The sequence below is a fragment of the Antechinus flavipes genome, chromosome 2, assembly GCF_016432865.1.
Source record: "Antechinus flavipes isolate AdamAnt ecotype Samford, QLD, Australia chromosome 2, AdamAnt_v2, whole genome shotgun sequence".
Classification (NCBI taxonomy): domain Eukaryota; kingdom Metazoa; phylum Chordata; class Mammalia; order Dasyuromorphia; family Dasyuridae; genus Antechinus; species Antechinus flavipes.
Genome location: NC_067399.1, coordinates 259,686,649 through 259,714,084, shown reverse-complemented (window position 1 = coordinate 259,714,084; position 27,436 = coordinate 259,686,649). Strand labels below are relative to the sequence as shown.

At 39.3% G+C, this 27,436-nt stretch overlaps 1 protein-coding gene across 3 annotated transcripts; it reads left to right on the top strand.

The window, feature by feature from the left end:
- The first annotated feature begins 621 nt into the window (after window positions 1-621).
- ENTPD8 (ectonucleoside triphosphate diphosphohydrolase 8) lies at window positions 622-25,369 on the top strand. 3 transcript variants are annotated; one of them, XM_051976914.1, is made up of 11 exons: window positions 622-809; window positions 13,579-13,740; window positions 13,841-13,979; window positions 14,174-14,291; window positions 17,855-18,005; window positions 19,179-19,338; window positions 19,452-19,682; window positions 19,953-20,216; window positions 20,973-21,083; window positions 22,082-22,216; window positions 22,695-25,369. In XM_051976914.1, exons 3-11 carry the CDS (start codon window positions 13,854-13,856, stop codon window positions 22,884-22,886), a joined length of 1,488 nt encoding a protein of 495 aa, XP_051832874.1. In that variant the 5' UTR covers window positions 622-809; window positions 13,579-13,740; window positions 13,841-13,853; the 3' UTR covers window positions 22,887-25,369. The 3 variants fall into 3 exon arrangements, with proteins under 3 accessions (XP_051832874.1, XP_051832873.1, XP_051832872.1); XM_051976913.1 differs by having other exon boundaries at window positions 12,261-13,740; XM_051976912.1 differs by lacking the exon at window positions 622-809 and having other exon boundaries at window positions 11,854-13,740.
- Window positions 25,370-27,436: the final 2,067 nt, after the last annotated feature.

Genomic DNA, 27,436 nt, shown 5'->3' with positions numbered 1-27,436 from the left:
CAAGTCCATTCTCACTTGGGAGTGGGGAGAGGGGGATGGAGAAATAATAGGGTGGGATCTTTAGTTCACTTCATTTAGCATATGAATTTACATTAATTTCTCCAATTAGAGGATTCTTTGGAAGGTAGAGGTCAGCACTGTTATAGCTGGAGTGAAGGAAGGGGTAGCAGATTAATGGTAGAAAAGTGGGGGAATTCATAAAATTCAAAATCTAATCTAATCCGATCCCTCATTTTATATTTAAGACCTAGAAAGATTAAATAATTTGCTCAAAGTACAGTCAAAATTTGAACCCAGAGCTTCTTTCTAGTCCAAGTCCATTGCTATTTCCAATATGATCTTCTGCCTAGGCTGCTGATGGAGAGCAATTCCCAAATGATAAATCCCACCCTACTTCCCTTCCAGGATAGATCCTCCACCTCTCCTAGGTTACAATTTCTGCCCCTACTCTTGCCTCCTTATCCTGGCACACCTGGGGTTAATACCGGGGGCCCCTGCCCAGGGACAAGGGGAGGGCTTGGTTGAGTAAATAGCCTTGTGAAGGGTGAGTCCAGGCCACTAGTCTCCTGTGAGGGCTGGGCCTCCACTCTGGCTGGGCCTCTGCCACCAGAAAGGTGATTGGTTCCGTGGAGGTGAATGGGAGGGGAGGGAACCCGAGGAGACCGATTACTGGGATTAGAATGAGCGTCGTAGCTGATAAAGGAGCCATCCTGAACCAAGTCCTGTCCCAGACCCTGTTCCGTGCCTGGCAAATATGTCCTCCAAGCTTCTATGAAACCTTTTTACCTCTCCCACACAGCTTAGTCCAGGTGAGCAGGGGTGGGGGTGGGAACTGGAGGGGACCTTAAGGGAACAAAAAGGGCAGGTGCCAGGCAGGAATGGCATTGTTTTGACTCCAGCGGGCACAGAACCCCTGCATATATTTGGGGGAGGAGGCAGAGGGTAAAGCTCAGACTGAGCTCAGGATTGTCTCCTGATATTTGCAGACTGTCCCCTTGTGTCAGGGAGTATGTCACCTTAGATCCCCATCCCTTATTGTTGCCTTAGAGGTATGGCATCTGGTCAGGGCCTGCAGACACTGATTTGACCATAATAGAAACTAACCCCACTTTGACCCCACTCTGTGCTGATAAACAGATAGATGGACACCTAGACCAGAGCTGAGAACCATGGGGGCCTTGACAGGAATTGGCTAAATAGGGATTCTACCCTTCTGCGGCCTTCTCCACCCCACCCAGTCCTTTTCCACCCCATCTCTTTCCAGTTCCTTTCAGACTAGCAAGAGTGGTACTTAGTTCTCAAAGCAGGAGCCCCTGCCTGGCCTCTGCAGGGGCAGAGGGCTGGCTGCCAGGAGGAGACATTATGTATGTCAGGCATTGGACACGAGTGGAAGTAGGGGGCAAATGAAACCAGCAGGTGTTAGCTGAGAGAACCAGTGTAAGTCTGGGATGAGCAGGAGATCAAAATAGGTGTACACTCTCTCCAGTAAGGAGTGAGAGGGATACAGTCAGTACCAAGAGCCTTATGTTCTAGGGTGGCCAGGGGAAGTGCAGTGGGAACCCAGTTTACTAATGGAAAATCCATCTGCCCAGCCCCTAGGGAGGCTATGAAATTGTTCTTTAAGTTGATGATTCTTCCACCTCAATCCACCACCATCAATCAGTCCCATCCAGAGCCCACAATCCTTTGAAGTAGCTCCCAGAGAGCCCCAAATTTCACAGGCTTAGAATATTTACTCCTCCCCTCCCATCCTGGGGTGGGGGTGCAGGTCAGTGAATGAGGTGCCTCCAAGAAGCAGAGATATCAAAGGTGCATTCCTAGGATGGCTGAACTCATTGGGATCCAGAACAGTTAAAGACACATTGTTACTAAGAGTGCTCTGATGTCTTAGGGATTGAAGATAGCCATGGAAGAAGATGGTTTCTGGGTTGCTAGCAGTGAAGAAGCAAACTGATTAGACATTAGAAATTTCCAATTTCAGTCCCTCTCCCCCTTTCATTACAATATTCCTATCCAATCTATTCTTGCCAGGGACTTGAAAGCATAGTGTATAGAGTCTGATCAAATCCCACCTGTGACAATATTAGCCTGGTTGCCTTACTTTCCTCATCTGTGAGATGGGAATAATTCCTATCTGCTATGAAACTGAAACTGAGATAAGTAAACGCTTTTCAAATTTTAAAGTGCTGTATAAATGTAAGCTAATTTTCTTGCTCTAGTCATTCCTCTCTCCCTCCCAAGTCTTTAGCAGATCCTTGTAAATATTCAAATGACGTAAGAATAGCTATCATTTATATAGTTAGTGTCTTAAGGTTTGCAAATATCTCATTTGCTACAACAACCCTAGAAAATAAGTGCTATTATCATCTCCACTTTACAAATGAGGAAACTGAGAAAGGCAAAAGTTAACTGAGTTGCTTCTGGTCATAGGGCTAGTAAATGACTAGCTTTTTTGAAATCAGGTATTTCTGATGCCAGGTCCAATGTTCTATGTATTGTGCCAGGTAGATATAATTTACTTTGACTCCAATATTTTACAGGCATATCATGTTTTATTTATTTTGCTTGATATTCGGTCTGGTACCAATCTATTTTTCAAGCTTTATCTCGTGATTTTCCTCCATTGACTCCATGTTTTAGCCAACCTGGAGTACTCACAATCACTCAAACACACCGTGTACTCTTCCATCTCTGGGTCTTTATTCATTACTCTTGATTCCTGCATTCTCTGCCTCCTTCTTCCTGCTTACCTGCTGAGCACCTACCTATCATGGGCTCTCACCTTCATGAAGCCTTCCCTGATCTCCACAATGGGAAATGACTTCATCCTCCTCAGACCTCACCAGGCACTCTGTACCTCTCTCACGTACAATTATCATGTATGGTTTTGAAATGTGGTTATGCTTGTGTCAAATCCCTACTCTGAGAAGGTAAGATCAGTGATGACAACAGGGGCTGTCTATATATATATATATATATATATATATATATATATATATATGCTTTGAATCTTCACTTCCAAGCTAGAACAGTTCCTTAGATAAAAGGCTGTTTCATACCCTTTGCTGGATTAAATTGAATTTCATTATATAATTTAGGTCAGATTATTTATTTTAGAAACTACAAAAGATTGTTTTTATTTAAGATACACTAATGCTTGGAGGCATTATCATGTCTTTTGGGAATGCCAGTTTCTGATTCCATAGTTTTTTTTTTATTTAATAATAACTTTGTATTGACAGAATCCATGCCAGGGTAATTTTTTACAACATTATCCCTTGCACTCGCTTATGTTTCGTTTTTTCCCCTCCCTCCCTCCACCCTCCCCCCACCCCCAAATGGCAAGCAGTTCTATATATGTTAAATATGTTGCAGTATATCTGATTCCATAGTTAAGAAAATATAATTAGGGCAGCTGAACGGTGCAGTGGATAGAATGGTGGGCCTGGAGTCATTTTTATGAATTCAAATTCAGTGTCAGATATTTACTAACTATGTGATCCTAAGCAAGTCACTTAACCCTGTTTGCCTCAGTTACCCCATCTGTAAAATGAGCTGGAGAAGGAAATGGCCAAACCACCCTAATATCTCTGCCAAGAAAACCCCAAATGGGGTCACAAAAAGTCAGACAGGACTGAAAAATAGCCTGACCACAACAATTATAACAATTCACATCTATATGGCACTTTAAGATCTGCAAACCAATTTTCCTCCAACAACTATATAAGATAGGGCTGATTTGTTTAATTGTTTTAGAAAAGTTGCATTAAACAGGTTTGTCAGCAACAGATCCTAGTCTGAATATACTAGAGGCTCCATCCTTTAAAGGGATCTTTATAAATTACCCTGGCATGGATTCTGTCAATATAAAGTAATTATTAAATAAAAATAAAAAAATAAAAAAATAAAGGGATCTTTATAAATTATTCAAAAAATTTTGAAGACAAGTAATTGTTCTGATGGACCTGGATGTTTAATTAATCTGTAGGGATTCTTACTTAACCTGAGGGTCATCCCTTCCCCACTACTCCAAGGCGAGGACTTTATGGATCAATTTCAGGGCAGCAGTTGGAAGGTTGGGGGGGAAGAGGGGAAGGGGTGTGAGGAACATTTTGTAAACCTGAATAGGAATTACATCGTTATTTCAATATAATTGGTTTCCTACATATTTCCATGTTAAAGATTCTAAAACATGATAATGAGAAGGGGACCCTAATACAAAACAATGTTAAGGACCTTTGATTGGAAGAATTCTCAACAAGCAGAGCTGCTCAGCATCAGCTCTCAAATTGGATTTCCATCTCTACAGAAATGTAACTTGATCATGGCAATAACTGAAGTTACAGGAACTTTATTTGGTAAAATAAATGATTGCATTCATTTGAAGGATTGGACGAATTTGGCTAGTTTGGACATCTCTCTAAACTAGAAATCACAAAGATATAGATTAATATAAAATTATATAAAACTTTCTGACAAATTAATACCTAAACTCAGAGTACTAAAGTTTTTTTTTTTCCCTTCAACATACCTTATTAAATAAACACTTTAAATTCTCGTTGTTTGGACCCAAGGTAGCCAAATCTTTCATAAATATCCATGATGATTTAGGGATGCATTCTCTATCAATGATTTCATTTTTTAAATTTAATTTTCAATTTTCAATTATTAAAAAATTTGTTTTCTGTCTCCCACTTTCTCCTGCCCTGCTGGGGGAAAAAAAGAAACAAAATCTTTATCACAAATATTCACAGTTAAGCAAAATGAAGTCACTGGCAATTTGGGAATCTGTTTTCTTAACTATGAATATTAATTAGTAAGATAAAGAAATTATATCTGGATTCTCCAGGTAACTTTTAAAAGTCAGGTCACAATTCCAGAAGGTACAACGGCCCTTTGGCAACACAAGCCTACCTATTATAGCGGCGATCAATGAGAAAAACTTGGTAGAAAATAATGGTGAAATTCTGTCTTCCTGATGAGAAATAAGTCATTTTATAGCATTAGAGCTGAAAGGGATCACAGTTACCATTGAGTCATTTTCAGAACATATCTCAGAGTAACCTAGTGCATAGGTCACCTGAATTAAGAGTCAGGAAGCCTCAGTTTACCACAGTTTCCCCATTTGTAAAATGGGGATAATAATAGCACCATCTTCTAATGGTTGTTGTGGATGAGATCATGATTATGAGATCATGAGATAATATGATTATAAAATGCTTAGCATAGTATCTGACACTCCAAGATCCCATGGACCATATCATTTCAATATTATCCATGGGATTTTCTTGGCTACTGATACTACAGTGGTTTACCATTTCCTTTTTTACCCTGAGGGTGGGGGATAGAGAAGGAGATTAAGTGACTTGCTCAGGATAGCCTAGCTGGTTGAGACTATATCTGAGTTAAAGTCTTCATGACCCCGAGAGTTGATGCTCTATTCATTGTTACCTAGCTGCCAGGACCATCTCCAGGATTGATCTATATATCTGGACCCAGATGGCTTTGGAGGGAAAAGTGAGGCAGGTGACCTAATACATCCCTCTCTCACTTAAATCCAATTAATTTACAGGGAGGGACCATCTCCCTGATGTCACGGTCCTCTTCGAGGTTGAAAGACAAACAACAGCTGCCCTACTATTTCCTTCCCCAGTAGATTAAGACAGCATCATATAGCTAGTTCATGTCTGAGGTCACATTTGAACTCAGGCCTTCCTGAGTATTCTATCCACTGATCCACCTAGCTGCTCCTCCCATAATAAACTCTATTTAAATACTATTATCATTAGTATATAATGATGCACACTCTTCAGCCTACTTGAAGCCTGAAGTACAAGTGATTTCCTGGATATTTTTCTCTTTCCTGACTCCCAAACCCTTTAACAGAATTATTTTAAACATCTTAAAAAGCAGTGGGGCTTAGTGGATAGAGGGCCAACCTCAGAGTCAGGAAGAATTGATTAAAGTACTATCTTTGCCTCATACTAGCTCTGTGATGATGGCAGGTCACTACCTCTCAGTACTCTAGGTAATTCTCCCAGGTACTTATGAATGAGGATTATCTTGATCTCTTAGTGGCAGAGGGGCTTATTTCTCTCAGTTAGGAAAAGGTAATTGAATCCAAATTCCATCTCTGATATTCATTTGACTCTGAGCAAATTATTTAGCTTTTCAGGTCCCCCGATACTTTTATAAATAATTTTATAAATTACAAACCAGAGAACAGGGCTACTATGTTGAAAAGAAATCCTCTTTGTGGGGCTAGTTTAATCATATGTCTCAACCAAAAAAACCCAACAAAAAAACATCAGTTACCATCTGGACCCCGGGCTATTCCTGACTCCAGTATTATCCAGAACTGACTTGATAGAATCATAGATTTATATCTGGAAGATATTGTGGGGATCATCCAGTCCAAATTTTCTCCCCCCCATCTTAATTTTAGAGAAAAGGAAACAGAGATACCTAGAAATAAAGTGACTTGCCCAAGATTACACCATCAGTAAATAGTAGAAACAAATTTTGAATCTGAATCCTCTAATTCTAACTTCTATGCCCCGTTTACTACACTTTCCTGCCTCTCCAACCACCATATTTTTCTTTTTTTTAATAGCATTTTATTTATTCAATATATATATATAAAGATAGTTTTAAGCATTCATTTTTGTAAGACTTTCTGTTTCAAATGTTTCTCCTTTTATTCCTTACCTCACTCCTCACCAAGAGAGCAAGTAATTTAATATAGTTAAATATATTCAATTCTTTTAAATATGTCAACAATCATCATGTTGTGCAAGAAAAATCATTCCAAAAGGGGAAAAAAACAATAACAAGCAAGCAAAAAGCCCCCAAGAATGTGAAAATACTATGCTTTGATTCACATTCAGTGTCCATAGTTCTTTCTCTGGATATGGATGGAATTTTCCATCCAAAGTCTATTGGAATTGTCTTAGATCACTGTATACTGAGAAGAGCTAAGTTTATTGCAGTTCAGCATTGAAAAAGCATTCTATTATAGTGTACAGTATTTTACTAGTTCTGCTTACTTTACTCAACATCAGTTCATATAAATCTTTCCAGGCTTTTTTGAAATCAGTCTGCTCATCATTTCCCAAACACCATTTTTTAAGGCAATTAGAGTTAAATGATTTGCCCAGGGTCACACACTAATAAATATCAGTGTTCAGATTTGAATTCAAGTCCTCCTGACTGCAAGGCTGGTGCTCTGTCTACCACACTATCTAGCTGTCCCCTAACACACTTTTTACAAGTTATTTTCAACCTTAGGATTAAAACAGAGTTATTATTCCAGTGTTATAAGGAATATCCAAATTCAGAAACTCATTGATTGAAGTCAGCATCTTCTCCTTTATAATTTATAGTCTCAGAGTGTTGCCTAGAGCACTCAGCTAAAATAACTCAGCAGTGTGTGTTAGAGCTAATACTCGAATCTAGGTCTTACTGGCTTTGAGGACAACCTTCTATGCACTCCTACAGGCAGCTTTTCACCATTGTTCTATATCCTTGACTCCTGAACAACAATGTTATAATAGGATTATTCCTAATACTGGCTTCTTAATAGGCAGTTTTCTTCTTATACTGTCTAGTATTCAGCTGAAGATATGACACAAGAGGAAGAAAGGGCTGGGTATCTGGAATACTATATCCTACGTTCCTAATTCAGGCCTCAATCATACTCTCTGGAATAGAGTTGATTTAATGAGAATCATCAAAAGAAATACTGTCCCCAGAAGTACCCAACCAGAGAGTGAAACAGGAGGGGCCAAGACTTTCCCAGAGCATCTGACTGTCAGAGCCAGGCTTTCTATGAATTCAAGTCTGGCTAGTCTCCGTGATGGCTCTTACTGGTCAGGTCTCTCTTACTAGAAGTTGGAAGGAGTGAGACAGGAAAAATTTAAGATGAAGGCAAGTTTATTGCCTTTGTAACAGGTCTTGCAGGGTTACAGTCGAAAGGGTGAATGGTGTTTGTTTGGGTCCTTAGGGTGGGAGACTTGAGGAGGAAGGAAATAAGCAATTGGGTGGTAGAAAATGAGGAATGGATTTTGGATAATGGCCTCTGTGGGTTCAGAAACCCTAAGATTTGAAGAATATGACCAGATTAATCATTCAGCCAAAGGCAACTCTCTTCCTAAAGGAGGCTAGAGATCAGAGTAAAGCTAATGCCGCAGCCTGAGATGGAAGGCACTTGGTCAGATGGAAGACTTTCAATTCTTCTCTAATCTTCCCTCTAAAGACTGGAGATTAAGCTGGCAACTGAGCAACAGAAGAAGGAAATAGCTGTTGGAAGCTACTTTTCCAGACAGTCGATTGTCATTCAATAAACAATTTTATGAAGGCCTTACTATGTGACTAGCACCATGCTAAAGACTGAGGATTCAAAGAAAAGCAAAAACAATTCTTGCCTTCAAGGAATGGAGGGGAAAAAATGCAAACTATGTACATGCAGATTAGATGGGGAAGGGGCTGGAGGGGAAGGGAAGGGAAGGATGGAGAAAGTTCTGCAGAAGACAAGATCTGAGTGATTTCTTGAAGGAAGTCAGGGAACCCAAGAGGCCCAAGTGAGGCGGGAAAGCAGTCCTGATATGGATAGAGAAGAATCATTTTAAAAAGTTAAGGTAGCTGAGAGATTATGCATGAGTACCATCAAGAAGGTAAGTGTTGCCATTTTGTAAAATACTGAGGGAAGCAAAGTATAAGAATGTATAAGAATCCTAGAATGGTGGCAAGGGATTGAGTTATGAAAAATTTTATATTCCAGACAGGAATTTATATTACTCAGAGGTAATAGGGAGCCACAGGAGATTATTGAACAATGTAGTGAGTGAAATGTGTAGCTAAAAAATTGGGATTGGGGTGAACAGAGATTTGAGTCTGAGAGACCATCCAAAAGGCTCTTGTAATACAGTAGTTCAGGAGTGAGGGGATGAAAACCTGCACTAAAGTGGTTCTTTTCTGCATTCCCCATGCTTTGGCCGAGGGAAAATCAACTGCTGTCTCTGGCATCCCTGCAGTTGATTTTCCCAAAGCCAAAGCATTCCCAGCTATGGTGGGAATGGAGAGAGGGTTTGCAGAAACTCTGGAAAGCTAGAAATACTACAGAAGTTTGAGCTGGAGCTTTAGAAATAATGTAGGGGATGTCAAGAAGGAACAGATGGATGAATTCACATTTGGAAAACCACAAATGAAAGGAATGGGCAGAAAGGCAGTGTGGGTAGGATGAATGGCCTCAGAGTCAGGAAAATCAGGATTCAGGTCTTGCTTTGGGCACATACTAGCTGGGTGACCCTGAGAAATCAAGCTAACTGTGCACTGGGTGACTCTCCTAAACAAGTGCCAATCTTATAATTAAGCAGGCCTGGGACTTGGTTTGCCACCTAGCTTCCAGACTCTCCCTCTTTTAGTTTGCACCTTTGCGATCTCTAAGACTGTATTTCCCCTATTAAAAAATCTGCTTATGATGAAGAGCTTTGCTAAATTCTCTTCAGGACTAAGCTCACTATGAGATACTGTCTCTCCTTCATAATACTTTCCTTCTAATGGGGCCATTCTCCTTTCTCTAGATAACTCTGGCTAGTCTAATTTGCCTGACAAACAGCTTTCTTTCATGTTATGGAGTATTTCCCTTCTCCTGGTTAATTGTGAGTTCCCCTGGAGAATTTGTCTTTTTCCTTTGCTCTCCCAATTCTATTTCATACTTAGCAGTCCTGCAGTCTATTGTATCCCTTCATTTTGTCTGTAACCCCTTCTCTTAAATAAATTTTTCTTTTGTTTAAAAAAAAAAAAGAGTGCTAACTTGCATCAAAAGAGAGATTTTCCTTGTGGGGAGTTCCCGATGTCAATGAAATCAGAGATTCAATTCCCAGCCCTAGAAGTTGTTACTGAGTCAGGAGACTGGAAGTCTAAGGACTTCTATCTTCAGGTCTGTGAAATGTTAATGAAGGACTTTTCTTGGAGGATCCAAGCAAGAGAAAACTGGTTTAAATTGATATTTATTATTAGAAATTTCAATTACAACCAAGGAAGGACTTTCAGATCACAAAGGAGGTAAAAAACTTTGGAATACATAACTGAGAAAGACCTTGGGGTCTTTGCTCTTGAAGATTTTTTAAGACGAGCACAGATAATAATGCGTCTCTGGGAACTACATACAAGTAAAAGCAAAAACTTTTGGGGGGTCATTAGCTATTTTTTTAAAAATATTTTTTATTATTTTTTTATTAAAGCTTTTTATTCACAAAGCATGTGCATGGGTAATTTTTCCAACACTGACCCCTGAATAACCTCCTACCGCAAATTTTCCCCTTCTTCCCCCCATTCCCTCCTCCACCTGGTAGGCAGTCCAACACATGCTAAATATGCCAAAATACATGCCAGATCCAATATGTGTATACATATTCACACAGCCATCCAGTTGTGCAAGAAAAATCAGATCAAGAAGGAAGAAAAAGAAAAATTGAGACAAAAGAAACAAAATGAAAGCAAATAATAACAGACAGTGCGAATGCTGTGCTGTGCTCCATTAGCTATTTTAAAAAGCAAGGAAGTGGAGTTGGAATATTGCTTCCCCCCTCCTCCCCTTAGTTACATGCAGCAACAGTGTTTATGAGCAAGCAAATGAGTAGAAGCTGAATTTCTTAGAAATAAGAAGCCTAAAATTCTATTTCTGGTTATGACATAGACAAAAACAAGCTACTTACAGCCTTTATTATGTTTAGATATGGGGAATAGGAAATAGGGAAATGCAAAGGCCAAAGCCAGCCTGCTTGAACCAAGTCTCCTGTCTGCTTTTCACCTATATTTAGTCTACTCAGCCCCTTATCGTAAACCCAGTCCAGGCAAGCAGAGACTTAGTCTTCCAGGGTCATGGATCTTTCCCTGAGACAAAAGGCAATGCAGGTCAAATTCTGTGCTGTTGTTTTCAGAGTGACTATAAAATCCAAGTGTAGACTTTCAAGCCAATAATTGTAGGCCTCATAGTAGACAGAGGAACTGATCTTATAGGTAGGAAGACTCTGACTCTGATACATGCTAACCTTGTAAGCACAGGCAAATCACTTAATCTCTCAGGGTTACAGGTGACTTTCTAAAATTAGAAATTACAGAAGAATTGCTGATCTGTATTGATGCAGTGTATTTTCCATATTGGAAATTTCACATAACAATGAAATCACAAGCCTGGACCAAAACTCAAAACCATACAACCATCATACCAAGAAAAGTCATATATAAGTATTAAGTTCAATGACTCCAGTGAAGCAGAATGGATTTAAATAGAATAAAGTTTCTCCCTAAAATTGCATGATAGGGCCAGCTAGTTGATAAGGGATAGAGCACTGGCCCTGGAGTGAGGAGGACCAGTGTTCAAATTTGACCTTAAACTCTTAATAACTATGTGACACTAGACAAATCACCTAACCCCCCAAATAAATTTTGAATAGAAAAGTAAGAAATTAGAGACAGAATTTTAAAATAACAATTGATATTACAGTTCTTTCAGTCTTCCTCTCTGAATTTTTCCACTTTTTAGATATCAATTTCTCTTTCTGTACCATCTTCCTCCTATCATTCTCTCTGTATCTTTTGGTTTTTTATCTTCTTTCTCTTCACAGCCTTCTATCACTGTCTTTCTGCCTCCATCTCATGCTTTCTCAGGATGTCTGTATCTCCCAGTTTCTTTATCTCTGTATTCCTCTGTTTTTTAAATTGTTCTTGGTCCCCCTGTGTTTCTGTTTCTTTCTTACATTGTATATTCACTTCTCTTTTTCTCTCTTTGTCTCTGATTGCTTGTGTATGTGTGTATTTCTTGTACACTACACACACACACACACACACACACACACACACACACACACACACTTTTCCCCATGTCTATCTCAGTTTCTCTCTGCATTCTTTTGTCTCTGTTTCTGTCCCCATTTGATTTTTTTTTTCAGTTTTTTTTCTGTGATCTCTCTCTGACCTTCATGAATAACCCTTCTTTCCCAGTTCAGTTTGATTTTTAAATTCTTTTATAATAACCTGACCCTGCTGTATTCCCCTTCAGGTATTCAGTGATCCAGTGACGTAAGATTTCTCTTTGATCTTCATCTCCCTGCCCTAAGCGTTTTCATTAACCATTCCCCATTCTTGAAGTTCCCTCCCTTCTTATCTTTACCTATCAGGTTCCTTCAAATCTCAGCTAAAGATCCACTTTCTGCAAGAAGCCTACTAATCCTCTTTTACACTTGTGTTTTCTCTAGGAGATTACCTACAAGTTTAGTCTCTTGGATGTACATAGTTGTTCTCATGTTCTCTTCCCAACTAGACTTTGAGTTCCTTGAAAGTATGGACTGTCTCCCTGTGCAACAAGAAAACTGTTCAGTTCTGCACACATATATTGTATCTAGGATATACTGTAACCTATTCAACATGTAAAGGACTGCTTGCCATCTGGGGGAGGGGGTGGAGGGAGGGAGGGGAAAAATTGGAACAGAAGTGAGTGCAAGGGATAATGCTGTAAAAAAATTACCCTGGCATGGATTCTATCAATAAAAAGCTATTTAAAAAAAAAAAAAAGAAAGTATGGACTGTCTTTTGTCATTTCATCACTTAGAACATAGTAGGTACTTAATAAATGCTTTTGACCAGCTGACCTCAGGCTCTGAAGCCACTATACTCAGAGTTCCAACATTTTACTTCTTCACAATACCCTGAGAAGAAACCAGGACAGTAATTATTATTGCCATATTAAAGATGGGAAACTGAAGTACAGGAAAGTTGAAAGACATGCTCAAGTTAAAGACAATTCAACTGGAAAGTGCTTTAGGTTGAAGTAGTAAGACTTAATTGATTTTTTTCCTGAAGAACAACATTTTGTAGCTCCTTCTTTGTTAACAGTAGAGAATTTGAGTTTCTCTGCATTTCTATCAAGAGCCTTTCTGTACCAGGATCTTTAAGGAAAAAGAATTGTAGAATTAAAAAAAAAAAAACAAAACGATAATAGCTTTTTATTTTTCAAAACACATGCAAAGATAGTTTTTAGCATTCATTTTTGCAAAACCTTGTGTTCCAAAATTTTCTCCCTCCCTCCCCACCTTCCCTCTCTCCTAAACAGCAAACAATCCAGTATAGATTAAACATGTCTGAATTATAGACTATTAAAGCCTTTAAAAGCCATCTAATTTAGCTCCCTAATTTTGCAAATGAGGAAAATGAGGCCTAATGAGGAAAAGGAGATTGTCTCAAAGATCCACAAAGGATAAATAGCAGAATTCAAATTTTAACCTAGTTCTCTAACTAAATTCAATACCACATTTCCTCAAACACTGCCCAGTTCTAATTCTAATACTAATATTCACTTCACGGATCCAGATAACTATTAAACAACTTGAACTTCACTCTAGACCATCTTATAATATACACTTGAAGTCTGATGAACGTATATGTAACTGTAGTACATATGTATATTATTTGCTGTAGAAATGCCGCATCATTTTTTTGAGGGTCTGTGGTGGCAGAATTGGAATTATCCATGAAATGTGAGGATACTCAGTAAAGACAGATGATTCTCTATTTCAGGCAAAAAGTCCACAGTATCATCTATACATCCATCCATCAGTCTGAAGGTAGAGACATTCTCATTTGGTCTTTCCAGAGTTCTTTCTACATCTGCAAGATTTAGTGCAAGGATTTAGCTTGAATAACAGTGACTGAAGGAGAAATACTCTGGAGGAGACCAAGGTTTGGAAGGGGCAAATATTGTTTGGGGAGAAATCATGGGTGGCTGAATTGCAGGGGGAAGAGGTTAGGCTAAAGTTTTCAATGTATTCTATACCCCCAGATTCCAAGTGAATATGGGCATCTCCTACAGAAATGTAGTCTTCAGTGTCTTCCTGGGAGCCACAATAATAGCCGGAATCATTGCTCTCATCGTCTTTCTTGTGGGTGGCTCAGACATTGTCCTGCCTCCAGAAACCAAGGTAGGTGCTCTTCTGCCATATTCCATCCTCCCTATTTTCCTTCACCCCACTGTATCTCCATCCAACCCACACACACACACATACACACACACAGTTTCTATCTTTGGGGCTGCTATATTGGGATTTCAGTATTTTTAGATCCAATGAATTATCTTAACAAAGCACAAGTGACCTGTATCTCATGGTTCCACCAGTATGGAATGGTGTTTGATGCTGGATCCTCACACACATCTCTCTACGTCTACAAGTGGCCAGCAAACAAAGAGAATGACACCGGCATCGTGAGCCAGACTCTGCTCTGCAACGTGGAAGGTCAGTTTGGGGCAGTATACACGGCATCAAAATTATAGATTCTGAGCCAAAAGTTATTTATAGCATGATGCTTCATAGCTATATTATGAATCTCTAGAATCTCAGAAGTGGAAAAATCTAATCCAAGATAAACTAGTATAGGAATCTCCTCTGTTATTTCCTAATGAGAGAGAACATTCAAATTCTATTGTGTGCTCTTTCATGATGGAGAATCCCTGTCTCTCCCAAGGTAGCTTATTCCCTAATAGTTTATTTTTATTCTTTTCACTTAAGAGTATTTTATTTTTTCAATTATATGTAAAGTGTTCAACACTCATTTTTATTTTATTATTATTATTATTATTAATTTTTTCTGAGTCATTTGGGATTAAGTGACTTGCCCAGGGTCACACAGCTAGGAAGTGTTAAGTGTCTGAGGCCAGATTTGAACTCAGGTTCTCCTAACTTCAGAGCTGGTGCTCTACCCACTGGGCCACCTAGCTGCCCCCATCAACATTCATTTTTGTAAGATTTGGTTCTAATTCTTTTTTGAATTTTTTCACCTTTCCTTCCTTACCTAACCCTTTCCACAGACTGCAACCAATCTGATATAGGTTATACAAGTACAATCATTTTAAACATTTCCATATTAGCCAACAAAAGGAAACAAAAGGGAAAAACTAGAAGAAAGAAAAAAACAACAAAAAAGTGAAAATAGTAATCTTCAATCCACATTCAGTTTCCATAGTTTATTCTCTGGATGCAAATTGCATTTTCCAACCCAAGTCTATTGGAATTGTCTTAGGTCACTGTAATACTGAGAACTAAGTCTATCATAGTTGATCATCACACAGTGTTGCTGTTACTGTGTATACTGTTCTCTTGGTTCTGCTCACTTTACTTAACATCAGTTCATATAAATCTTTTCAGTCTTTTCTGAAATCAGCCTGCTCATCATTTCTTATAGAACAATAATATTCCATTACATTCATATAACATAACTATTCAGCCGTTATCCAACTGATAGGCATCCATTCAATTTCCAATCCCTTGCTACCACAAAAAGGGCAGCTCTAATAGTTTAGAAGTTAATTTGTACTGAATTTTGGAGGGAATTTTCTTTCTGCCTAAAGATAGAAAAGTCTTCACGACCCAAAGGGATGATGGTATGTGATAGGTAGAGTATAATCATTGTTTGGAAACATTGTGAAACATCTTTGTTGCCTTAATGCATGGATGATAAATGGTGAAAAATAAAGAAACTAGAAGAAAGTTTAGATAAATTCCTGAATGGCAGATTCCTATGTCAATATATTAAAAACCAGGAATTTGGTTGGGGGCAATAACTGCTCATATTAATGCAGATGACAATCTGTAAGTTCATTTTTTTTGTTTGTTTTTTTATAGCTTTTTATTACAAGATATATGCATGGGTAATTTTTCAGCATTGACATTTGCAAAACCTTTTGTTCCAATTTTTCCCTTTCTTCTCCCCACCCCCTCCCCCAGATGGCAGGTAGACCAATACATGTTAAAACATAAGTTAAATGCAATATATGTATACATATCCATACAGTTATTTTGCTGCACAAGAAATGTGCAGAAGAAAATCGGACTTAGAAATAAGGTAAAATTAACCTGAGAAGGAAATCAAAATGCAAGTGGACAACAACAGAGGGAGTGGAAATGCTATGTTGTGGTTCATATTCATTTCCCAGAGTTCTTTCGCTGGGTATAGCTGGTTCTCTTCATTATTGAACAAATGGAACTCATTTGGTTCATCTCATTGTTGAAGAGGGTCACGTCCATCAGAATTGATCATCATATAGTATTGTTGTTGAAGTATATAATGACCTCCTGGTCCTGCTCATTTCACTCAGCATCAGTTCCTGTAAGTCTCTTCAGGCCTTTCTGAAATCATCCTGCTGGTCATTTCTTACAGAACAATAATATTCCATAATATTAATATACCACAATTTATTCAGCCATTCTCCAATTGATGGGCATCCACTCAGTTTCCAGTTTCTTACCACTACAAACAGGGCTGCCACAAACATTTTGCACATACAGGTCCCTTTCCCTCCTTAAAGATCTCTTTGGGATATAAGCCCAGTAGAAACACTGTTGGATGTATGCGCAGTTTGATAACTTTTTGAGCATAGTTCCAAATTGCTCTCCAGAATGTTCATAATGTATCAGTGTCTCAGTTTTCCCACATCCCCTCCAACATTCAGCATTATCTTTTCTTGTCATCTTAGTCAATCTGACAGGTGTATAATGGTATCTCAGAGTGTAACTTCATTGTTTTAGAGAACTTCTTAAAAGTCAGAAAGATGACTTACCCACACAACTAGACTTGTCAAAAGTACTATTGGAACTTCAGTCTTTCTGATTTCACAAATCCAGCATTTTATCCATTTATCCAGGCAGATCTATGTAGCAAATAAAATGAATCTTTGCAAAAAGGAAACCGAGGGTATTTGACTTGTGAGGTGTTGGAAGTTGACCCATGGAAGATTATCAAGATTTTCCTTAAACTATGTTTAGTGACATCATAGTTGGGAATGCTGGGCTGGAAAAACTATTAAGTCCAAGGTATGGGGCACAGAAGGAAGGAGGGGACACAACAATCACTTTTTTTAAATTTCTGGATTAAAAAATATACATACACAGTAATTAGCATTTATATAACTCTTTGAGGCTTGCAAATATTATCTAATTTTTTTCTAGAAGAACTCTGGGAGGTAAATACTATTGATAACAGTAGGATTATTGTGAGGATCAAATGAGAAAATATATATAAAGTGCTTAGTACAGTGCCTGGCATACAGTAAATGTTACATAAATGCTTATTCCTTTTCTTCTTTCACAAATGAAAAAACTGAAGCAAACAGAGATTAAATGACACAGCTAGTAAGTGTCTCAGGAACCAGCACTCTATCCATTGTACTACTAGTTACCTCTTTCTGGCATGAAAGTATAATGTATATGGACTTGACTCCAAATTAGATCTCAGAGCCTTACTAGCTGGGTGCTTGTAGTCTAGTTAATTAATTACTCTTAGACTTGACTGTAAATTGGGGCTAATTATACCTTGCTCTGTCACTGTGCAGAAAGTGTTCTAAAATCTTTAAAACATAATATAGATGTGTTCCTATTTCTCTCCTTTTTTCTGCCTATCTTTCTCCCTATCTCTCTTTATGCTTCTTTCCTTGTCTCCTTTTGTTAGTTTCTCTCTGTATTTCTATTTTATTTTTCTCTCTGAATCCCCCATTCCTATCCCTTTATCACTGTCTTTCTCTCTTCCCCTCCTTCCCTCCTTCCCTTACACCTTCCTCTAAATCATTTCTCTCTCTTATACACCTTCTCTTATACACCTCCATCTCTCTCTCTTTCAGTTTCCCTTGACATACATTTGCTCTTGTATCTCAGTCCCCATCGCACACTTTTCCAGTTTATTTTTCCTTCCCACTTTAGACTCTGAAGCCAAGTCTTGCACAGGTCCACCATCACCCTTTCAGAAAATAGGAATAAACAGTTAAATTCCAGTAAAGATCCTAATTTCTAGAGTTGTTATTTTTCAGGACCAGGGATTTCTCATTACGTCAATGACCCAGTGAAGGCTGGGGAGAGCCTGAGAGCTTGTATGGAGAAGGCGTTGACCCTGATCCCAGAAGACAGGCATCAGGAGACTCCCACTTTCCTTGGGGCCACAGCAGGGATGAGGCTTCTGAGGTTGATGGGGACCCTGCATGGATGTTAGTGGGGAGCAGGGTGGGAGATACTATCTATCGGTGAAGGTGGAGAGACTTAAAAAATACGATTTTGGAAGATGATGGAATCTATGATTCCATAGATTTATGGAAAGGTATCTAATAGAGGTAGGTAGAAAGGGCAAAAGTCCCTTCTCTTCTACCTCTCAAATCAGCCCCAAGGGCTAATTTGAACAAAAGTGGCTGAATTTGAGATCAGAATTTGGGGGAGTGGGGTAGGCAGGAATCTCAAGAGAGCCTAGGATGAATGATAAATAGATGTCTACTTGTTGAGTTCTTAGCTTGCTTATGGGTGAAGGAAGGCCAACAGGGACCTGGAGATTTACTCTCTTGCTGCTTCCTCTAGCTCTCATCTCACTTTGTCCCAATTCTGTATTGAATTCCTTCATGGTTCCCTCTCTGTACCTCCATTTCCCTTGTGTGTCCCTAATAGTTATATATGGGGAAAACTGAAACGACTGTGATTCACTCATCTCAAACTGGATATTCAGTAAGTGTAAACTGATTAGCCTTAAGCTGGTATGATAAGAGTTCAGAATGGGAAATCAAGAGATGTCTAGATTAAAATCTCAACTCTGATACTTACTAGTTAGCTGTATGGCCTAAGGCAAGTCACTCTGGGAATAATAATAGTTGGTATTTATGTTGGATTTTTCTTTCATTCATTCATTCTTTCTTTTTTGCCAGGCAATTGGGTCTAAGTGACTTGCTCAGGGTCACACAACTAATATTAGGTGTCTGTAGCTGGATTTGAACTCAGGTCCTCCTGGCTTCAGGGCTGGTGCTTTATCCATTGCACCATTTAGCTGCCCTATGCTATATTTTCAAAGTACTTCACTTATATCATTTGCTCTTCACCACAACCTTGGGAAGAAGGGGGAATTACTATCTTTGGTTTACAGATGAGGACATGAAGACTCAGTGAAGTTAAGGGATTTGCCCAGGAATACATAGCTAGCCAGCATCAGAAGTAAAGACTCAGGGCCATCTTTAGCATTCCTTAATGTGACAAGGTTATAACCCTTAAAGTGCTTTTAAAGTGCTACAGATATGGAAGGACTTAGATCAAAAGACAATTTTTCTCTATGGAAGGGGTCTGCAGCCACTTCACTCCCTACCCCCACGCTACTTTCAGAGAGAAGAATAGTTCCCAGGCAGATCGGATCTTTGAAGAAATCAGCAAGACCTTGAACCAGTTTCCAGTCAATTTCCAGGGGGCCCAAATCCTGACAGGAAAGGATGAAGGCTCCTTTGGCTGGATCACTGTTAACTACATCCTGGGGACTCTGGTGAAGGTGCCTTGGGAAATTGGGAAGGGAGAATTGTACAGACCCAAACCATCAATGCCTGGGAGGGTCTGAGTTATTGGTGTACATGGATTTGAGTCACTGGTATTTGGGGGGATCAGTATTCTTTCTCAGGGGAGTGGATCCAACCCCCTATGGCTGAGATGGTGGGAGCCCTAGACCTAGGTGGAGCTTCGACACAGATCTCCTTCCTTCCACTTGACCCCATTGCTGACCCAAGCACCCAGGGCACCTTCCGCCTCTATGGATTTAACTACAGCATCTACACACACAGCTACCTGTGCTATGGGCAGAACCAGATGCAGAAACGCCTCCTGGCACATTTGGTACAGGTGCGTATAGGGATGGGAGAAGATAAAAGGAGTCAAGAAGAGAAGTTGGAGTGTGGGACACAGGAACAAATTCAGCAAGTGGGATGGGGTCAAAATTTCAGGCGTAATGAAACAGAGAAAGGAAAAACTTGAAGGAAAAGGGGACCTTGGGACCTCTATCTAGATGCCAGCTGAGAGAGCAAAGCTGATACCAAAGTGAGATTGAAATGGGATCTAGATGATAAAGCGATGAACAATCTGGAGTGGGGCTAATGACTGTATTTTTCCTAGATCAGACCTTTTGAAGTGGTTCGCAACCCATGCTACCATGGTGGATATGAGGATATGACATCTCTGGCCGACTTGTATGACACACCTTGTGTCCAGAACTCCCAACACTTTGGTCTCCCGAGGAACGTCAAGGTGGAGGGAACAGGAAACCCAGAAGCTTGTTACTCTGCTATCTATAGTCTCTTCAACTTCTCCACCTGTCAGGACCAGAAAGACTGTGCCTTTGATGGCATCTACCAGCCTCAGGAGCATGGCCAATTCTATGTAAGATCCTTCCTCCCAAAAGTTCCACATATACCCCCATCATTTCCCACCCCAAACTTCCTCATGGCACAAGCAAAGGGAAAGAAAAGGTAGAGGGAAGTAGAGACAAAGAGATGAGAGAGAGGAAAAGAAGAAGGTGAGAGAAAAAAAGAAGGAAGGAAGGGGAGAGATAAAGGAGGTAGAGAAATGAAATTCAGGAAGATAGGATTTTCATTCTTGGAGATAGCTAAATTGGACCCTACTATTTTGACCCTACTATTTTCATTCATAAGTACTTTCAGCTCTACAACATATCACCTGTATGACTGCACTGACCTCTAAGAATCCTTCCAGCTTTAAATTTATGGTCTTGTGTTTGGAAAAAGTCCTAAGTTTATAAAAGTGTAACTTTTGGAAGTCTTTAGATGACAAAATTTTTGATTAAAGAAAAGACTCCTATATGTTGGAGGCTGTTAGTGCTTACTAGTATAACTAGTTAAACCATTGAACAAACCCTTTACATCCTGAAGTAATTGTTTGAAGTAGTTTTTCTTGGAAGAAAGAGGCAAGGATGTAAGGTTGATAGTTACTAGGATTGAAGATAAGGGAGAAAGATTCTGAACTTGCCTTTTCCAGTATCTCACTTTGGGTTCCTAGACCCAGGATTTGAGAATTCCCCAATTTCTGGCTCGGGTTATTGAAAACTCTGGAGTCAACCTTATATAGGAAGGATGGAGGCAGAAGAAGGATTTTGAAAACAAATTTTTTCCTTCACAGGCATTTGCTGGATTCTATTACACTTTCCACTTCTTGAATCTCACGGATGGCCAGTCTTTATACACTGTGAATAGGACTATTTGGGAATTCTGCCAAAAGCCCTGGAAACAGGTGAGAGCTGCCATTTGCAACCCCTCTGGGCAAATGCACAAAGTTTGTCATCTGAGATCTGATCTTTTTTTAGGAGCAGAATGCACAGTGAACCATTATCATAGAAAGTTGGAAGAGATTTTAGAAATCTTTTGTGGGTGTTGAAACTTAGAGAATGAGTGAGTCAACCCAAGATCACATAGCTAATTAGTTGCAGGGTAGTAACAGTACTCCCTGGTTCTTTCAGCTATTTCACACTATAACTTAAATATCTTGGTGCCTTTCAAATGTACTTAGCATGTTCTGCTGTGCATTGGAATTAGCTGTATCCCTGTCTTCTTTCTCCTACCATATTATAAAGTTGATGAAGACAGAGATTAGGCTTTTTTTTCTTATTTCTCAGAAAAGTGCTTTGAACTGTTTGAAGATGGTCAGGCCTTTAAATCATAATACCTATCTATGACCAGGACTTAAAAAGTCAGCTTCATAGCATCATTGACCCTAAGAGAGTAGACCTTATCATTAACAGGTCTATACCTAACTAACACAAGCAGCCACTCATCTCTCCTATTCTTCCTCACTCCATCACAGGACTATCCTTTGCTAATACCTATATTAACATCCTAAGCTTTTTATATCTGACCTTAGTCTCTCACCTTTCTAATCTCTTTTTCTTCTGGCTCCAGATGTAATTTAGCTCAACTGATCTAAGGCTCTTTCTCCAGTGCCTTGAAGGCCACTAAATTCCTTTTTGATGTCCTTTTTAACTTGAGTCTGTGGATGTGATGAGAGAAAAGTCTTCCAGGAAGGGATGGAAGCTCCAAAGTTAAAAGGAGTTCCATAACTTCACTTGCTCTCTAGCCACTCTTTACCAATGATAGCTTCAGTTCCTTGGAGCTTGCCTTTTCCTTCCATGTTCCTCATGCTACATCCAGCTCCTCTGGTTGTGAATGGTGGTAATGAGGGGGAAGGCCTTGAACCTCATTTTTTTCTCCTACCCCTAACCATGGGGCCTGCAGGTGGAGGCTAACTACCCTGAGCAGAAACAAAGGCTACCCACCTATTGTACTAATGCCATGTACATCCTCATCCTCCTGACCAGAGGCTACAAATTTGATGATGCAACCTGGAACAACATTCACTTCCGCCGACAGGTAATGGTTCCATTCTCCCCCTTCCAGGAAAAGGTTGAATCCACTTCTGTCATCTACCCCCTGCTCCCATGGGAAAGGGAAAGGAATAAGCATTTATAATATGCTGAATACTTAATAAAATGTTATCTCAGTGGATCCTCACAGGTGTGCTAGATGGGGCTGTTATTAATCCCCATGGGGCTCTCTATTCAGATGTGTGCAGACACAAAGCAGTGCCAGGTTCTGAAGATGAGGGTGCTACCTGTGAGCTTTAATAAATATGAGCATCATTTACCTTTCATGTTACTGTGTCCATTTCCCACAAGAATTCCAATAGTGTAGGTTCACCTGCAAACTTAAGGGCAAGTAGTGAACAGTAACATTATCCAACTTCTAAATAAATTTTGTTGGCTTATGCTGTGTGTAGCCTCATTTAGCCATTCTAAGGCTGCATCTAATGTGCTTGCTACAGGACAGACCCTTTCTGTGTCTCTTTCAGGCTGCAGGTACAGACATTGGCTGGACCCTAGGCTACATGCTGAATATGACCAACATGATCCCGGCTGAGGCGCCAGTCATTCAGATGACAGAAAGTTATGGTGTCTGGATTGCTGGTATCTTCTTTATTGTCCTGGCCATTTTAACGAGCATTATTTTTGGAGTCATCTACTGTTTTTGGAGCCCTGACTAGGTCTCAAACTTAAGTCACTGTGATGAACACCTTTGGGGTGAGGCCAGAGGAGCATGATTCTGAATTTCTGATCAACTAAAAGACTGGTTTATTTAACTCATGGGGGAAATCATTCCATGTCAGCCTGGGGACTTCAAAGTCTATAGGAGGGAACTTCTGTTTCTGACAAGTTTTTGAGGTTCCTTTTAAGTATGCTGACTATTGTATTATATGTATGTTTTCTGTGGGTAATTCTGAGCCTCATTCAATTCTCTGGAAGAGCCTGGGCTTGGGGTGATATTTAGGCATTGAGGGAGAGTGACAGTCTAGGGGCTGAAGTTGGGGTGTGGGAGTATGTCGGTTGGGAGAGAGAGGACTGGGAGAAGAGGAGAGATAGCAAGGTATAATGAATAAAGAACTTGATTGAAGATTTAGGATACCTAAACCTAGTGCTGCCTCTGCAAACAGCTAGTTGTATGACTAGGACAAGCAATTTCCAATTTTGGAACCTCAGTTTTTTAATCTATAAAATAAGGCAGGGGAGGGGTGCAGACCAGATCATTGAGGGTCTCTTCCTGTTCTGCAATTATATGAAAATGACAGAATGATTGAGGGAGCTCTGATTTTTTTCAGAAAGGGATTTGGGGGATGCCTAAGAATGACATCCAAGTATCCCTGGAATATGCACTCATATTGTTGTCAAAGGTGAACTCAGACCACCAGAGACAGGAAAAGTAGCTTCAACAGTACCAAGCCTGAATTCATCTCAGGCTTCTCTAGGCTGAGGATTTTTGTACTTTTTCCTCTCTTCATCTGGATATGGTTACCTTATTCTATAAAACTTGATCCTCCTCCTTCCCTCTCAGTCCTCAAATCCCAGCCTTTTGACTCTTAAGTGTTATCATCCTACATACTTTTATGTTGATTTTTCCATAATGTCTTCCCCATAGATTGTGAGCTCCTTGAGAGCAGGGACTGTCTTGTTGTATCATCAGCATTCAACACAGTGCCTAACACATAGTAAGTGCTTATTAAATGCTTTTTGACTGATTAGGGACCTTATTGACCCCTCAAACCTTCAAACCTAAGTGGCTTCATTCTGCCTATGGTTCCAGAGGCACAGCTCTCACTCTAGGGTCCAAAGCCTAAGCCTCTAAACCTGAAGAGTATTCCAGGAATACCTTCCTCTGGATGCCTCAAAGTTTTGGGAAATGTGCTGTTACTTTTATTAAAATTGCACTTATCCACAGGTTGATTTCTAGTTTTTTTTTCAGCCTTTATATGGCCCACAAAATCATTTGCTAAGGCAACCAAGGTGATGATGAGTTGAAAGTTAGGTAAAACATCCTCCCGCTGTTTTGAGTTCTTTCAGTTGATAATTTTTATGGCCCCTGAATGATGTTACAAATATCCAAATGACCTTGGCAGAAAAAAAGTACCCCACCCCTGCTTTAGACTGACATCTGAGTTTGGGTGAGAGAGGAATAATTCATTTCAATTATGTTATTAAAGATTTATTTTATTAGGCACTATGATGAGCACTGGGAATAAAAATAAAACATCCCCCCTCCTTACCCCCTCCAGGTATAGTCCTCACCCATAAGACTTACATTGCTTCCTGCCTCTATATTTAAAAAAGAAACAAGTTTTTCATCACCTGGCTTCTAGGGAATAACACTGACATTGCAATTAATCTGAATTTGGCTGCCTTTTAGTGTTACATTAATTTATATTATTATAATCAGTATATTCTTGCTTTGCACCAATTTATACATATTTTCCCATATTTTTCTGAATTCCTTATATTCTTCATTCCTTTTTTTTTTTAATTCTTCATTCCTTAAAAGTACAATGATATTACTATACCACAATGCAGTAATCTTTCAATTGCTGATCACCCACTTTGTTTCTAGTTCTTTGTCATTATGAAAAGTACTGCTAGGATTCCGTTAATTTAAACATTTTCTTATGGATGATCTTTTTTATATGCTAACTTTCATTTCTATATATATTCATCTCCTTATCTGTGTTCAGAAAAAAGAGAAAAAAACACATAACAGAAGACTAAAGGCCCTTTATCAGTAAGCCATTCCTTTGTAATAAAGGATAAAAGGAGAAAAAAGTTTACTTAGTAAGACTAACATCAGCCAAAAGGGGGAAGGGAAAGGAATAATCTCTTATATAGTTCTTGTTATGTGTCACACTGTATTGTTCCATGCTCATAGTTTGCTAGTTTTGCAAAGAGAAATGCAGTTTTTCACTGGGCTTAAAACTGGGTCATAATATAATTGTTTCTTTTCTTGTTTTTTTCTACTTATATTGTTATCATTGTCTATATTATTTACACCACTCCATATTTATTCATATGATTCTTCCCATGCTTCTCTAACAGGTATTGGAGCTGAACATATATACTCTTGCTCCAGGGATTCACATTTTCTCTTGCTTGTTATATGCCCAATGCTAAGGAAAATTTCTATAATAAAGTTTGGGTATAAAGTTCATGTCTAGGGTCTACCCTAAAAGGGATTAACATTGATGCTTTTAGTAAAGGTATTCAATATAAAAAGCAGATACTTGGCATAGGAGCAGCTAATTTTCCCCATTACAAAAGAAATAGTTAAAACAAAAGCTCCATAAGTATATGTTAACAAATACTTAAAACATAAAACAAAAACAACATAACCATCAAATATATATATGTGTGTGTGTGTATATATTTATTTATGTTTATATTATACTTTTCCCAAAGGTAAAGATACTTTGTAAGACTGCTAAAAAAAATTTCACTTTTACTCTAGGCCTACTCTCTAGAAAGGATTCTTGTTGGAATACACAGGAATCACCTAACAGTGACTGCTGGAGATCCAACCTAGAATGGATCTCCTCTTGTGAGAGGATGATATAAGGAGACTGGGAGGCAGTTGCTGTTCTCTGACCTCTCTCCTCTTCCCTCTGCCTCCAATTTATCTCATTCCCAGTCCGTAACACCTGTGTCAGCCAAGGTTACCCTGCAACTCCCTCAGATGCTATAATCTACAGCTGTGGAGGCTCTCCGAGAATTGATCTGTCCCTTAACAGATTCTGGCTTTTGTCCTTTTACTGTGGAATTCCAATAGTAGAGCCCTTCCCCTCACAGAAAGATCGTCATCTCTTGCCAACTGACATTAATTCAATGACTCCTGATCTCTTAAACTCAAAAAGTAGGCCCAAGGAGGAAAAAAATGCTCATCTCCTAGGAGTTCTGGTTTCACAGAAAGAAATTCAAACCAGGAGAGACAGTTAGGGCCTTATGATTCTAGAGTCTTTGATTCATCTAAGCAAATACACATTGCTCTGTCTTGTGCCTCTTAACTGCTATGGCTGTTAAGGGCTGGGGGAAAAAGAGAGAACTTAAACCCCTACTTTCCTTTTCCAATTGCCAGATGTCCGTGGGAGATCTGTGTTCTGAACCAGACAAGGCTAAAGATGTTGGAAATCCTTTTTTTGTTGTTCTTAAAACTTACTGAGTAAGGGGCTCTCCCTGGCTCAGTTGCCAAGCCTTTTTGACAAAATTTCCAATCACAGAAGCCAATAAAGATCTGTCACCCCAGTGTATAAAATCTTCAGCTCTGAGCCAGAGCACAGATGAATCTCCTCAGAGCCAGAGAAGATTCACAGATCCATTCCCCATGTTGATTCTTCATATCCATAATTTCATACAGCATAGGAAAACTCCACTAAATTTATTTACAATGTGTTTAGCTCTTCCCTGAATCAAAGGAAAACAAATCTGCTTTGTTGTATAAGGTATCTTGGAGGATGAAGTTCTGCCACTAATGTTAGACCACAAGCAAGTCTCTTCTCTGGACCTCATCTGAAATATAAAGAGGTCTGAGGCAGTTAGATAGAGAGTAGATAGTGTACTGGCCCAAGAGTTAAGAGGACCTGAGTTCAAATATCACCTCAGACACTTGACACTTATTAGCTATGTGACCCTTGGCAAATCACTTAACCTCAATTGCCTTGCCTCTCCCCGACCCCGCCAAAAAAATAAAAAGAAGAGGAAAATAAAAAGTTAGAACTAAAACGCATCTAAAGCAATGGGCTAGGAGGTCTGGAATCCTGGTTTCTAAGGCTAGTCGGGCATGATCTGGCTGCCCTCTAGCATCTTTCTAATTTAATGATTATTGGGCACAGTGGAAAAAGTACTAGATTTAAAAGAAGATCCAAATTTAGATCCCTGTTCTGCTATTTCTTAACTTTGTGACCATAGAGTCTCATTTTCTCCCTCTACAAAATGAATTTAGTGATTTTTAGTCCCTTTTCCCAGTTCCAAATCCTATGATTTGATTAGTCAGGAAGCTGATGTCCTCAGAAATGATTCTCTTCCAGGAGCTATGTGCTCAGCTCTTCTAAAGGAAGCGAGACATGCTGGTTGTGTGATCTTGGCCAAGTAACTAGAATTCTCAGTGCTCTAGCCAACTTTCTAAGACCACTAATTACAAACAAGATAGAGGGAGTTTTTCTCACTTGATAATTCCCTATGCCAGTGAAATCACAGGTCCAATCAATCTCTTTGTCATACAGTG

What these genes read in the sequence shown, in the direction of transcription:
- ENTPD8 (XM_051976914.1), top strand. Translation starts at nt 13,854, where the DNA reads ATGGGCATCTCCTACAGAAATGTAGTCTTCAGTGTCTTCCTGGGAGCC. An exon ending in TCCTGCCTCCAGAAACCAAG is followed by an intron (nt 13,980 to 14,173) that starts GTAGGTGCTCTT and finishes TGGTTCCACCAG; the next exon opens with TATGGAATGGTGTTTGATGC. An exon ending in ACATTCACTTCCGCCGACAG is followed by an intron (nt 22,217 to 22,694) that starts GTAATGGTTCCA and finishes TGTCTCTTTCAG; the next exon opens with GCTGCAGGTACAGACATTGG.